The sequence below is a fragment of the Heloderma suspectum genome, chromosome 8 (genome assembly GCF_057233095.1).
Source record: "Heloderma suspectum isolate Gila_16-S chromosome 8, 16-S_ref, whole genome shotgun sequence".
In the NCBI taxonomy this organism is placed as follows: Eukaryota; Metazoa; Chordata; class Lepidosauria; order Squamata; family Helodermatidae; genus Heloderma; species Heloderma suspectum.
Window position 1 is genome coordinate 15,714,306 of NC_139465.1, and position 12,563 is coordinate 15,726,868.

Sequence of the window (12,563 nt, forward strand, 5' to 3'; positions counted from 1 at the left end):
AACCTTTAAGGTTCCTCATACTCCCGCTGCCCTGGAGAGGAAGGGAGGGCTCAACCTTCAATGCCCTGCACACTGCACACACTGGGGGATTTCCCACTCCTTACACCGGGATTCCTCAACCAGCCAGTTAACCTCCTCGTCCCTGGTCAGGGCCAGCATGTGTTTTCTACCATATCCTGCTCGGAATATTTCCTGTTGCCGGAAGGAAGGGCACGTGTTCCATCCAGTCCGAGCCTGGTTTGGGGGTGGGGGGGCATTCTGACCCCTAATATTTTCCTACAGAGGTAGGCATGTCTTTATCATTGGTACAAATCCATTCCTACTCTGCCTGCTCTCCCCAACATTTGGGCTCCCAGCTCATCTGCGTGTGGGAGGACCCACTCTTAAAAAGAGTTTAAAAAACAATGGCAACCAACGGTTTACTGAGTTGACTTGCCACACCCATAGACCAAGGGCAGTTGGATAGCAAGAAACTCCTTTAGGGGATCTTTTGCAGAATACATGTTTTAGCTAAGCAAAGAGAAATGGAAAAATAACTTACAGTTGCTTTGTCCAAAACCTTTACTGAACCTTTATCTGCCACATTGTGCTTTCTGAGAGCCTCTTCCAGGGTCCACAGAGGCAATGTCTCCCATTTTCCAAACACAACTAAGTCAATATCGCTGAAATGAAAAGATGGCAAATTAAGAGACAATTCTCTCCCTAGAAAGTACAAGCAAAAGGAAGAGGGGACTTTTTTAAATCACAGAACCATGATTTAATTTGATTTGATAATGAGCTTGCTAGAACTGAGACCTAAAGCCTATCTTCAATGCCATGTACTTGTGAAGTTCACACTCCTGTGTGATCAAAAGTTCATACTCCTGTGCGAACACAACAGCTGTTGGGAGTGCATTTTCCTAGCCACTGAGTTAGGGAAACGTTGATCCGCCGCCACTTCCTAACATGTAAACGCATATCCTTCATGGATCACAACTTCTATGGCTTCAAATACCCAAGTGCTTTCCCCAACCCTCAGGTGCACATCTTCCAGATCCTACATTAAGAGGGAAACGGTCTCAGCTGTGGGATCTGAGGTGGGGTGGGCAAGACACATACTACATCACCCTAAACTCTACCATGGGGTTGATAGAACATAAAATGGTCAGGGAAATGGGCGACGCAATGTAAAGACCATGATTAAAATGACTGGAATGATTTCTCTCCTTAAAGGTGGAATAGAAATAAATAGAATAAATGCTAACAAATTAATGCGTAAAACTGTCTTCTGTCAGTAGCAAGATTAGAACATCTGCTTTTCAATGAAGTTACACACGTTTTCAACTCAGTAACATCAAATTGGCTGCTATGCAATATCAGTATCACTTACAAGTTAAATATAAGCAGTAAAAAGCTAGATCTTCATTTTAAATGACACAACAGTAAGTTGTTGTGAGGAAAAATGGGGGAGGGGAAGAACCATGTATGCTAACTTGAACTCCGTGGATATAAACAGAATAAATAAATACTAACCTAGTAGGTAAATATAAACCAGTCTTAAAACTTCCAAATATCTGCACCTGAAAAACACACACATGCAGGAGGTTAAACTCCTTCACCAAAAACAAACAGAACAAGAAGTAATATTGACTGTTGCTGCCCTCAACTGGTAGACTTCAGAAAAAGTTAACCAGAATATAATATAGAGGACATGGATTTGAACTCTTCAGCATGTCAAAATGTGGATGTATGTTTGCTAACACTGCAGCAGCGCTGCAGTTAGGTAATGCTGAACTCTGAATGGAATGGTCTTATGGGGGCCCCCTTTAGACAGCCTTGTATATTACTACAGTTGGGAAGCACACTACTGTTCCCCCCACACACAACCGCCATTCCATGCTTTACAACTGCTTCTACATTTCTTATATGTTAAAAGGTTTTCCAACCCTGATTAAAAAAAAACAACCCCGAACACATGCAGTTCTGCACTTTAAGCTCACTTAAATCATAGCACCAGCATGAATACAGGAATAAAATGAATTTTGCTCCTGCTATCCTGTTGCCCTCATCACCTGCCACTCTCTGGGTGGTCAGTTGGGATGCAGGGCCCCGGACTTTGGCCCCAAGGTCTAGCCTTAGCTGCACCATTGCAGCAGGCAATTACTAATCCTAAGTAGTTCATGCTGTTAAGCAGTTTTTTTGAGAAATCGTATCAGACATGGACTGGTTTGACACAACACAACCCACACTCAAGGTTGAACATGGGTTGTCTTTCTGTCTGAATCTAGCCACGCTGACTAACCATGGTTTGTTAAACACCAACAACCCAAGAAGAGAACCATGGTTTGTTGTTGGTTGTGAACTATGGTTTATCTGTGGTTAACAAACCATGGTTTATTATTGTAGCTGGGTTCAGACAACATAACAACCCATGTTTCCACAACAACCCACACTCAACCTTGAGTATGGGTTATCGTGTTGTATGAACCCAGGCAATTATTTCTAAGCTGCAAGGTTGTTCAAAATTAATTACTTTTGTATTCCAAATGCCACTTAAAATATAATGGAGAAAAGTGATGTTGTATTTAATAAAAAGCAAACCCTTCCAAAATAGCTGGCGATGGAGGGAAAAACGTATCTGCAACTTGTCTCGGTGCCTTCACAACTCAAAACTAGCTTCTGCTTATACTGAGATATAGTCAGCGTTTATTGTGCAGTTCAGATGTATGCTCTCAACCATACTTGGAAAAGTGGGATGGTTATATCTTTATCCATTCTTCCCATCTAGACAAGTGATGGGAAGGGGCCATAGCTCAGTGGTAAAGCACATGCTTTGCATGTAAGAAGAATAGGTTTCTTCTCAGGTTCCAACTTTGGCTTGTCAGAGGACAGACAACCCAGAGTTCCAGGGTTTGGATATCATGCTAAACAACCAAGGGACAGAGCTGGCTCGTTACATGCTGGCTCGTTCACAGCAATTCAGGTTTGTTTGTTTGTTTGTTTAAAAAACAACAACAATCTGGATTACCACTGCATGTGAACCAAGCTTATGTTTCTATAATGCACCCGGAGCTGTCTCTTTGTAACCTAAATCTGAATTTCAACAACACATACATGTTGAAATTTAGCAGCTTTTTTAGCACACAATCTAGTTAATAGAATGTTCTTCTTGAGCAAGGCCACAACAACACACAGCAAAGCTGACACAACCCGAAGTGACTCTCAGGATCTTTTCAACCCAACAGTTCTAGGGTTCCAAATAACCGTTCATATATGCTGTCCCCATCCACTCCTCCTTTCTGGAAATTTCAAAGTATGTTGACTCAAAGAAGTTCTAATTTTCTAATACAGGAGTGAGCAGAAAGTAGATCTCCAAATGTTTGGGACTTCAATTAGTGAAGCTAGAGGCTGGGAGGGAGGGGGAAACAGCAAAGTAAATGGGTAGAGGGGACAGCAAGAGCAAGGCTAGAGAGAAAGGGAGAGAAAGAAGACTGCCCTAACATTTACCAAGGTTTTTCTTAAAACAATTTTTTTGAAGCAGCAGGGAGGGGAGAGTTTTGTGCGTGCCGCTGAAGGCACCCATGGACCCCACATTGAAGACCCCTGCTCTAATATATACCTGTTCTTAAGAAGAAGCACATTTCCTAACTGAATTAATGAAACGTCCTTCTATTGGATGAGACAAGTGGACCACCTAGCCTTGCCTTATCTATTCTGACTAGCCACAGCTTCCCAAAGCCTCTCTCTGCCATGCTTCCTGAGATCCTTAGGAAAGAGGAATCTAATCTAGTCCCTAATTGTCTATTCTACTTTATAAGCCACCTTGGGAGCCATTTTGGCTAAAGGGTAGGATAAAAATGCTATAAATAAACTCTAACAAGCCAGCAAAACAGTCTAGGGTTTCTAGTTGGCTTGTTTAGCTTTGGCTATTGGGCAACACAGAAACATAATAAACGAAATTAGATGAAATGATGGGAGTTTATTTTAAACCATGATTCCTAGTACATATCTAACATGCAAAGAATAAAAGGAACCTGGTGGTCGGAGTCTACTACCAGCCACCCAATCAAGGAGAAGACGAGGATGAAACTTTTGAAAAGCAAATAGCCAATGTTTTAAGGAAGCATGATGTAGCAGTAATGGGGGACTTCAATTTCCCCGATATTTGTTGGGAGACAAATTCTGCAAACCATGGCCCCTCCAAGAAATTCCTGACTTATGTGGCAGATAACTTCCTCCTACAGAAAGCAGACGAAAGAACTAGAGGATTGGCTATCCTTGACTTGATCCTAACCAAAAGAGATGACTTAGTGGGTAAAGTAGCAGTTACAGGAACTCTGGGGGAAAGCGACCATGTTGTACTTGAGTTCTTGGTTCTAAGGGAAGCAAAAGCCGAGTGCAGTCAAATGCGTACCCTGGATTTTAGGAAAGCTGATTTTAATAAACTCAGAACAATGATCAGTAAGGTCCCATGGCAAGCGACTCTAATGAGAAAAGGAGTCCAAGATAGGTGGGAGCTTTTAAAAAAGGAGATTCTCAAGGCACAATTACAAACAATTCCACAAGAAGAAAAGGTGGAAGACAACAGAAGAAGCCAATGTGACTTCACAAAAAGCTTAGAGATGACCTGAAAACAAAAAAGGACACATATAGGATGTGGAAAGAAGTAACAAAGGAAGAGTACAGGCAGGTAGCACAGAATTGCAGGGATGGTGTCAGGAAGGCTAAAGCTGAGAATGAGCTGAGGTTAGGCAGGAAGGCTAAAAGCAACAAAAGGCTTTCTTCAGCTACGTGCATAGTAAAAGGCAGAGGAAAGAAATGGTGGTTCAGCTATTAAAAAAGGATGGCAAAATAACAGATGACAAAGAAAAGGCAGAAGTGCTCAATTCCTACTTTGGCTCAGTCTTCTCCCAAAAGAGGGTCTAGGACCCCCCTGGCAAAGGTGAAGTACAGGCTGAAGGGGCAGGACTGCAGCTTGAGATCAACAGGCATATGGTCAAGGAACACCTAATTACTTTGAATGAGTTCAAACCTCCAGGGTCAGATGAACTGCATCCTAGAGTAATAAAGGAACTGGCAGAAGAACTCTCAGAACTGCTGTCTATTGTCTTTGAGAAATCATGGAGGACGGGGGAAGTGCCAGATGACTGGAGGAGGGCTAATGTTGTTCCTATCTTCAAAAAGGGTAAAAAGGAGGAACCTGGGAACTACAGATCGGTCAGTCTGACATCAATTCCTGGGAAAATTCTGTAGCAGATGATAAAGCAATCCATCTGGAAGCACCTTGAAAACAATGCAGTGATTACTCGAAGCCAACATGGATTTGTCAAGAACAAATCCTGCCAGATTAATCTGATCTCATTTTTTGATCAGGTAACCTCCCTTGTGGACCATGGGAATGCTGTAGACATCATATACCTCGACTTCAGCAAAGCTTTCAACAACGTGCCCCATGATATCCTGATGAGCAAACTAGCTCAAAGTGGTCTAGATGAAACAACAATCCGGTGGATCCACAGTTGGCTACAGAATCGGACTCAAAGAGTACTTATCAATGGGACCTTCTCAAACTGGGGAGAGGTAACGAGTGGGGTACCGCAGGGCTCAGTCCTGGGCCCAGTGCTCTTCAACATTTTTATGAATGACTTGGAGGAGGAGGTGCAGGGAATGCTGATCAAATTTGCAGATGACACAAAATTGGGCGGGCGGGATAGCTAATACTTTGGAAGACGGATACAAAATTCAAAGTGATCTGGATAGACCGGAGCGCTGGGCAGAAAACAACAGAATGATATTTAATAGGGATAAATGCCAAGTTCTGCACCTAGGAAAAAGAAACCAAATACACAGTTACAAGATGGGGGATACATGGCTCAACAACACTACAAGCGAGAAGGATCTTGGAATTGTTGTAGATCACAAGCTGCATATGAGTGTCAGGAGCGCCCTAGAGGCCTCTTTCAGTAGACTCCAATAGCCAACTCAAGACACAGATGAAAGGATTCTTTTCAAGGCTTTAATCCTTTTACAACTTAATGACTCTTTCAGATGCTAATCACCAGTGACTAAGCAAGGAACAGCAGAGTAGCCTATGCACCGAGCAGGCAGTTGATCCCCATTTGAAGGAGAGTCACTTGAAGACCCTGAACTTATGGGCTAGGGAGAGATCCTCCCTCTTTCCCTTGGGTCCATGGGACGCAGCCATCCTTTCCGCACCCTCCATCACTCGTCGCTCCCTGCGTCTGCGTCAAGCATCTAGCAAGCCCCGTTCCTGCACTTTCTCACTGCTAGGATCACTATCTCAGGAATGCCGGCAGGAGGAATCTCTGCCAGCTGCTGTGCCTGTGTGGGATGAGCTGGCTCCTCTCCCACGGATTGCTGATCCTCCTCAGAATCAGAACTGCTCTGGGGTTCTATCGGCTCAGTTTCCACCCTGACATCGAGCCAACAATGTGATGGGGCTGCAAAAAAGGCCAATGCTGTTTTGGGCTGCATTAATAGAAGCATAGCTTCCAAATCCCAGGAAGTACTAGTTCCCCCCTACTCAGCACTGGTTAGGCCTCATCTGGAGTACTGTGTCCAGTTCTGGGCACCACACTTGAAGAAGGATGCAGACAAACTGGAGAGGGTTCAGAGGAGGGCAACAAAGATGATCAGGGGACTGGAAACAAAGCCCTATGAAGAGAGACTGAAAGAACTGGGCATGTTTAGCCTTGAGAAGAGAAGACTTAGGAGAGATATGATAGTGCTCTTCAAGTACTTGAAAGGTTGTCACAGAGAGGTAGGCCAGGATGTCTTCTTGATCATCCCAGAGTGCAGGACATGGAATCATGGGCTCAAGTTACAGGAAACCAGATTCCGGCTGAACATCAGGAAAAACTTCCTGACAGTTAGAGCAATACGATAATGGAACCAATTACCTAGGGAGGTAGTGGGCTCTCCCACACTGGAGGCGTTCAAGACGAGGCTGGACAGGCATCTGTCAGGGATGCTCTGACTTGGATTCCTGCAATGAGCAGGGGGTTGGACTCAATGGCCGTGTAGGCCCCTTCCAACCCTACTGATTCTGATTCTAAGCCAGGAATCTAATTAAAGTGAAAATTAATCCTAGTTTATTCTTCCTCCCAGCCACACAGGAGGAGGGAAGGAGAGGGGAGAAACACATGAGCTCAAGGCTTTGCTTGGGCTCCTTTCTGTTCAACAGTTCTCTAGGATCAAAGGCGGAGATCTTCCCCATCACCTGCTACCTGATCCTTGTTACTGGAGATGCCAGAGACTGACTTCATGCAAAACATGAGCTTTACTACTGAGCTATGGCTCCTCCTGCCAATTTTGAGAGGCCAATCTCGTCCTTCTAGAAAGGTTTATAATACTGAAGGTTTCACATGCTCTTAATCAGAATTATGCAACATATAATGTGTAGCTGATGTAGTCCAAACAGAAGAATGTTCTATCTGGGAGACCTAGCCCTGCTCAGCTACAAAGACCCTGGATAACCTTTCATTTCAACTCACTATCATTGAAACCAGCTACATAAAAATGATCAGTGATAAGACTAGTCCTGTACCAGCTGTTAGCAGAGGGCTTTCTAATCTCTGCACATTAGTGTTAAAGTCATGTTTCACAATTCCCAGCAAAGTCTAACTGTACCACTGATTTGAGGTTCCTTCATCTCTAATCTTATGGTGGGCATGGAGGAGTCCCTGTGATAGGTGGCAGGAAAACGTTCTCAAAGAAAAGTTTTCAGCGTGTGTATCCCCCACCCCACCCCCAGTTAATAGCCATGCTGTTAGATATCCTCCAGATCTCTATACAAGAAACTGGATGGCATCTAAAGTTCATGCTAAGTGTAATTGTGGGCTTGCTGTGCTTTTTAACAATGTTTACTTTCCTTTTTAAAACTAACATAACACACTTCCTTTTCTCATCAGCTGTGCTGTCCCAGCCTTGGGATAATTAAAGCCTCTCTTAGCCACTCTTATGGTGGAGCCCGGCTGATGCCAAGAACAGTTCTCACTTACTAGGAATGTTTCCGTCTAAGCACATTCCCTGGAGCAATAGAGCAAATGACACAATTGCTAGCTTCTATAAATAAAATCATATTTTTAAGAAATGCTCACTTAACACCATCAATTTTGTGTTATCATTTTCCTGAGCACTAAGTGTATACAAACTCTTACAAGCTCCTTTTTCAAAAGAGACTCTCCTCCCTTAAAAAAGTTTTTCCCCCCAAAATCTTTCTATGAAGTGTGCGGCAGGAAATCTTTCTATGGAATATGAGGCAGCAATGTTTTCATTTTCAAATCTAGATGTATACTCCAAAGTATGACTGGCACACTTTAAAATCATAGTTTAAGGAAAAGTCTGAATTGGAAAGGAGGAGGTAAAGAGGCCAATGGGTTTGTGCAGATGTTCTTCCTGCTGGTTAAGAGGTTTAGTTCGTTAGCCACTAAGCAATTAGCTGAGTTTTTCAAACAGATTTCAGAGCATGCACTGACTGAGCTCAAGTAAAGGAACTGCTATTCAGTCACCAATTTTGCTTGCATAGCTTGTATGTTGCCCTTGTGCAAATCATTTCAGTCACAGAATCTAATTCCAGAATTCATCACAGCCAAAATTCAGCAACATGTTTCCTTTAATGTTATTTTGGAGGATTTCCCACTCTTCCCTCCCACATGCTTTAAGGCTGATGGAGGGAGACAGCCAAGAGGACTGCTACCTACAAATGGTATCTGAAGGTTATAAGTGACAGGTGTAGGCCTGCACCCCCTAGAATACAACAACACAGGGCATCAGTCTTACTGAATAATTGGATGAGGCTTTGCAATGAAACTTCAGCTCATCAGCAGTATTAGTTCTTCACAAGCAGCTGCTAATATCTTTGCCTCCATTGCCCCCAATGTACTGGTTGAGAGGGAAAATGCACTTACAGTGAAACACAAACAATGCACTTTAAAAAGCGGATGTTTACACAATTATGCCTCATTTGCATAATTTCACTCTAAGGTTTCTATTTTCTAGTTGGTGGAATTGAGGATGTTATGCCTTTGGTTATACTGAATATACATTTAAAGCTCTATAGACAGTAGTTATGCAAGAGGAAACCATGACCCATAATCACTAAGCAGAAGAGTTTATTAAGCTTACATCTGCATTAGGCCAGAGTTCCTTTATAACATTTTCTATCCTATTCACCACCTCCATTCGCATTCTTTCTTCTTCAGGTCTGGGAGACATATACTTGTAGAAATCATTGATCTCTTCATGAAGACTGAAAAAGAAGAAGAACGAGTTAGCCCAATTATGCAAGAATGACAAAACAGGCACAGCTTGCCAGTCTAAGAATCTTAAATCTTTAATACTGTGAACCTATGTATGTTTATTCAGAAGTAATTCCATTTGAGTCCCCCTCACAGGTGTGCGCTGGACTGCAGCCTATGTATAGTAAGGATATATTTCAGGTCCATCCTATCTTACTGCTATTTAGAAGCAGTAAAAGCCAAACTATAAGTTATAAGGCGAACAGGGAGCCCCAAACCAGTTTTTGGCCTCTTAATGCTATGCTGGGGTGGAGCATTTGCAGAGGAGAATCAGCAGACAGAAGTGGCTGTTTAACACTTTTGCCACCCACAGGTTCTCCCCTGCAAACCCTTCTGCTGGGTGATTTTCATCTGTTATTTTAGCCAGCCAAGTTCCAGAATTAGGCCCCACAGCCCCTCCATTAGCAGATCCTTCCCTGAAATTACCCCCCATCCCCATATTCACATTTGGGAATCCATGGTTCAACAGAATTTACTTTCAAGTATCCACCCTTAGGTTTTTAGCCTTCGTTTGAACAGTCACAAACACACCAACCATTCTTTGTATCCCATTTCCTACCAGCAAGTCAAAGCTTGGCTGAGTTACAAGTAATTATAACACTAATTATGGTGATATAGAAATATTCCTGTATGGTATGAACAGTAGGCTGGAAAGCAACCAAGGTAAATAAAGGAGTGTCAGTTTTTACACCTATTTCATGATTGCAAGAACCTTCCCCATTATGGTGTGAAGGAAGGGCTGAAGGAGCAGTAACTACCCTGGATGCTGTGCTCGTACAACATCTGTTTGGGCCAGCCCTATTTTAAGCACTAGTCTGGTAGCCATAGAAGACAAGAAACTGCATGTAGGTGAGTGCAAAGAATTGCACACTCGGCCTACACTTGTTCATTAGTGTTAAATATTACTGAGGGAGCGAGACTAATAAGCTTGAGGGTCACCCACAGCACTCTCTACAATAACTTCTTAAGATAACTATTTTAATGTTAGCAAAAAAACACAAGCTTGTGATGTTGTCGTCACAGGATACAGTATGCAAATATTTAGCCAATGTTGTGTTGGTTGTCTAGCCCAAGAGAATCCACAGCCTCTTCCAAGGCTCTAGACTCCCTTCCGTACGAACTAGTGTCTATTCCTCCCCCCTTAAGCAAGAAACTGGAGTCTACCTAACTGCATCCGCTTTATGGAAAAGGTGACTTTCCTTTAGTTAAATGCAGTTATATTTGTGGAATGTCTACAAAAATCTTGAGCAATGTTTTTCTTGAGCTCATTTTCAAGGACACACAGGTTGCATATCCTATTGCTCGGAAAACCAGGTTTCCAACATCCTTTCCACTACATGGCCCGCTGAGTTGTAAGTGAAAAGATATGCAGAACTTTCCAACAGTTTCAGTATCAACAAAATGCAAATAAAATTTATTTTCTGAAAAGTCACATCTTGCCATGATACATAGGCAATGGAGATGATAAAGACAGGGAACTCAGCCGAAAAGCGAGCCCTCTTTTACTATTTCCTTGAAAAGATGACAATTACAAAACTATTGTTTTTATTAATGGTGTTCCCAAGTACTCCTTGTCTAGTTCAATATCCCTTTGGCAACTTCGGAGCTCTATAATTTTGCATCTGTATAGCAGTGATGTGGGGTGGAAAATGTTCCACGTAAAACTTTCCACGGAAAATTTTCTATGTCATAAGTTCAACAGTAACAATGAATGGATTGCAACTGCAAATACAATATTAGGCAAGCGTGGCAGTTTTAAAGTTATAAATGAGTGGCTGTCAGCATATCGTGCACAGTTCTTTGGGTTGTTAAAATGTGTTAGGGTTTCAGTACCTTTCTTTTTTCCCCTTAAACTTAAACAATAATATTGGAAGCATGCTATTGTCTATACATTTTTCAAGTATTCTAATTTTTAAGATTTACATAATATAGCATTTAAATCACGTTGTGTGCTTTAATTTCTCCCCTCAAATATTTCCGGTTACGTATTTGTGGCACAGTAGTACTACTTCTTTAGCTTTGTTGTTTATTAAATACAAGTCAAACAAACATGCTAAATTAGATCATTCTCTAGGGCAGCCTTCCACAACCTGGCGCCCTCCGGATGTGTTTTACACCAACTCCCATCAGCCCCAGCCAGCATGGCTAACAATCAGGAATGCTGGGAGTTGTGGTCCAAAACATCTGGAGGGCACCAGGTTGTGAAAGGTTGCTCTACGCCATCAGAAAATTTTCTGATGGAAACTGAAAATTTTCCAATGCAAATTACCATATCCAAATTAACCTAATTTGCATAGGACAATCTTCTGGAAAACCAACATCACTGTTTAAAGGAACACGATACAGGACTGAGTACAGGAGACAATGCTCTATTCTCTATTCCAGTCTAGAGCAAATTCAGGGATCAGAAAGAGTAGGGGGAGGGACCCTGGGGGAAAAAAAAACCTGTGTGCAAACTCCATGGCATGGTGATGTGTTCAACAGTAGCCATACTACAGGTTGGGTGTCTTCTAATTTTCAAAAGCCTGTGAGAATGCTGCCTTGCTCTAAGTAAGCCTCTTTAAAACCACAATTTTGGGGGGAGTGTAGGAACTCTCATTCAGTGTTACATCTATAAATAGTCATTCCCCAATTTAAAACAAAAACATAAGTAAACTTCTAAAGTTACCCATCCTAAAAAAAAAAAGGCCTTTGTTCTAATAAAAGTCACAACTCTGCACTGAGCAGCTAACAAATACAACATTGTGTAAAAGCTTTTAGAGCCAGTGAGGTGTAGTGGCGAGAGTGTTGGACTGGAGTCGGGAGATCCGGGTTCTAGTCCCCACTCGGCCATGGAAGCTCACTGGGTGACTTTGGGCCAGTCACAGACTCTCAGCCCAACCCACCTCACAGGGTTGTTGTTGTGAGGATAAAATGGAGGAGGAGGAGGATTATGTACGCCGCCTTGGGTTCCTTAAGGAGGAAAAAAGGCGGGATATAAATGTAATAAAAAAATAAATTTTATGAAATATCATTTCCATTTGAAATGTATAAAATGCTGAGAAAACACACCAAGTGTATTCTGATAATACAGTAAAATCAAAATTGATTCAGGAGACAAACTAATAGAGCTCTGTCAGTGCCTAGAGGCTGTTATATTGTACTGTGAAGGCTAAGAAGTTGAAATTAAATCCAGATAAGCCTGAGGAGAGGATGGCTGGAAGTGCTGCAGATGTAGGAGATGTCATCCCATTATGGATGGAGGAACAGGGATCACGAGCAGCA

General features: G+C 42.4%; 1 protein-coding gene across 2 annotated transcripts in view; it reads right to left on the reverse strand.

The window, feature by feature from the left end:
* The window catches only part of TENT4B (terminal nucleotidyltransferase 4B), a 59,858-nt gene that overhangs the window by 19,122 nt on the left and 28,173 nt on the right, over window positions 1–12,563 (reverse strand). For both annotated transcript variants that reach the window (XM_084812994.1, XM_084812995.1), the window contains exons 2-4: window positions 9,127–9,250; window positions 1,513–1,559; window positions 542–662 (exon numbers count right to left, since the gene is read on the reverse strand). In XM_084812994.1, the coding sequence (XP_084669120.1) occupies window positions 542–662; window positions 1,513–1,559; window positions 9,127–9,250 (292 nt within the window). The remainder of the gene's footprint in view (window positions 1–541; window positions 663–1,512; window positions 1,560–9,126; window positions 9,251–12,563) is intronic.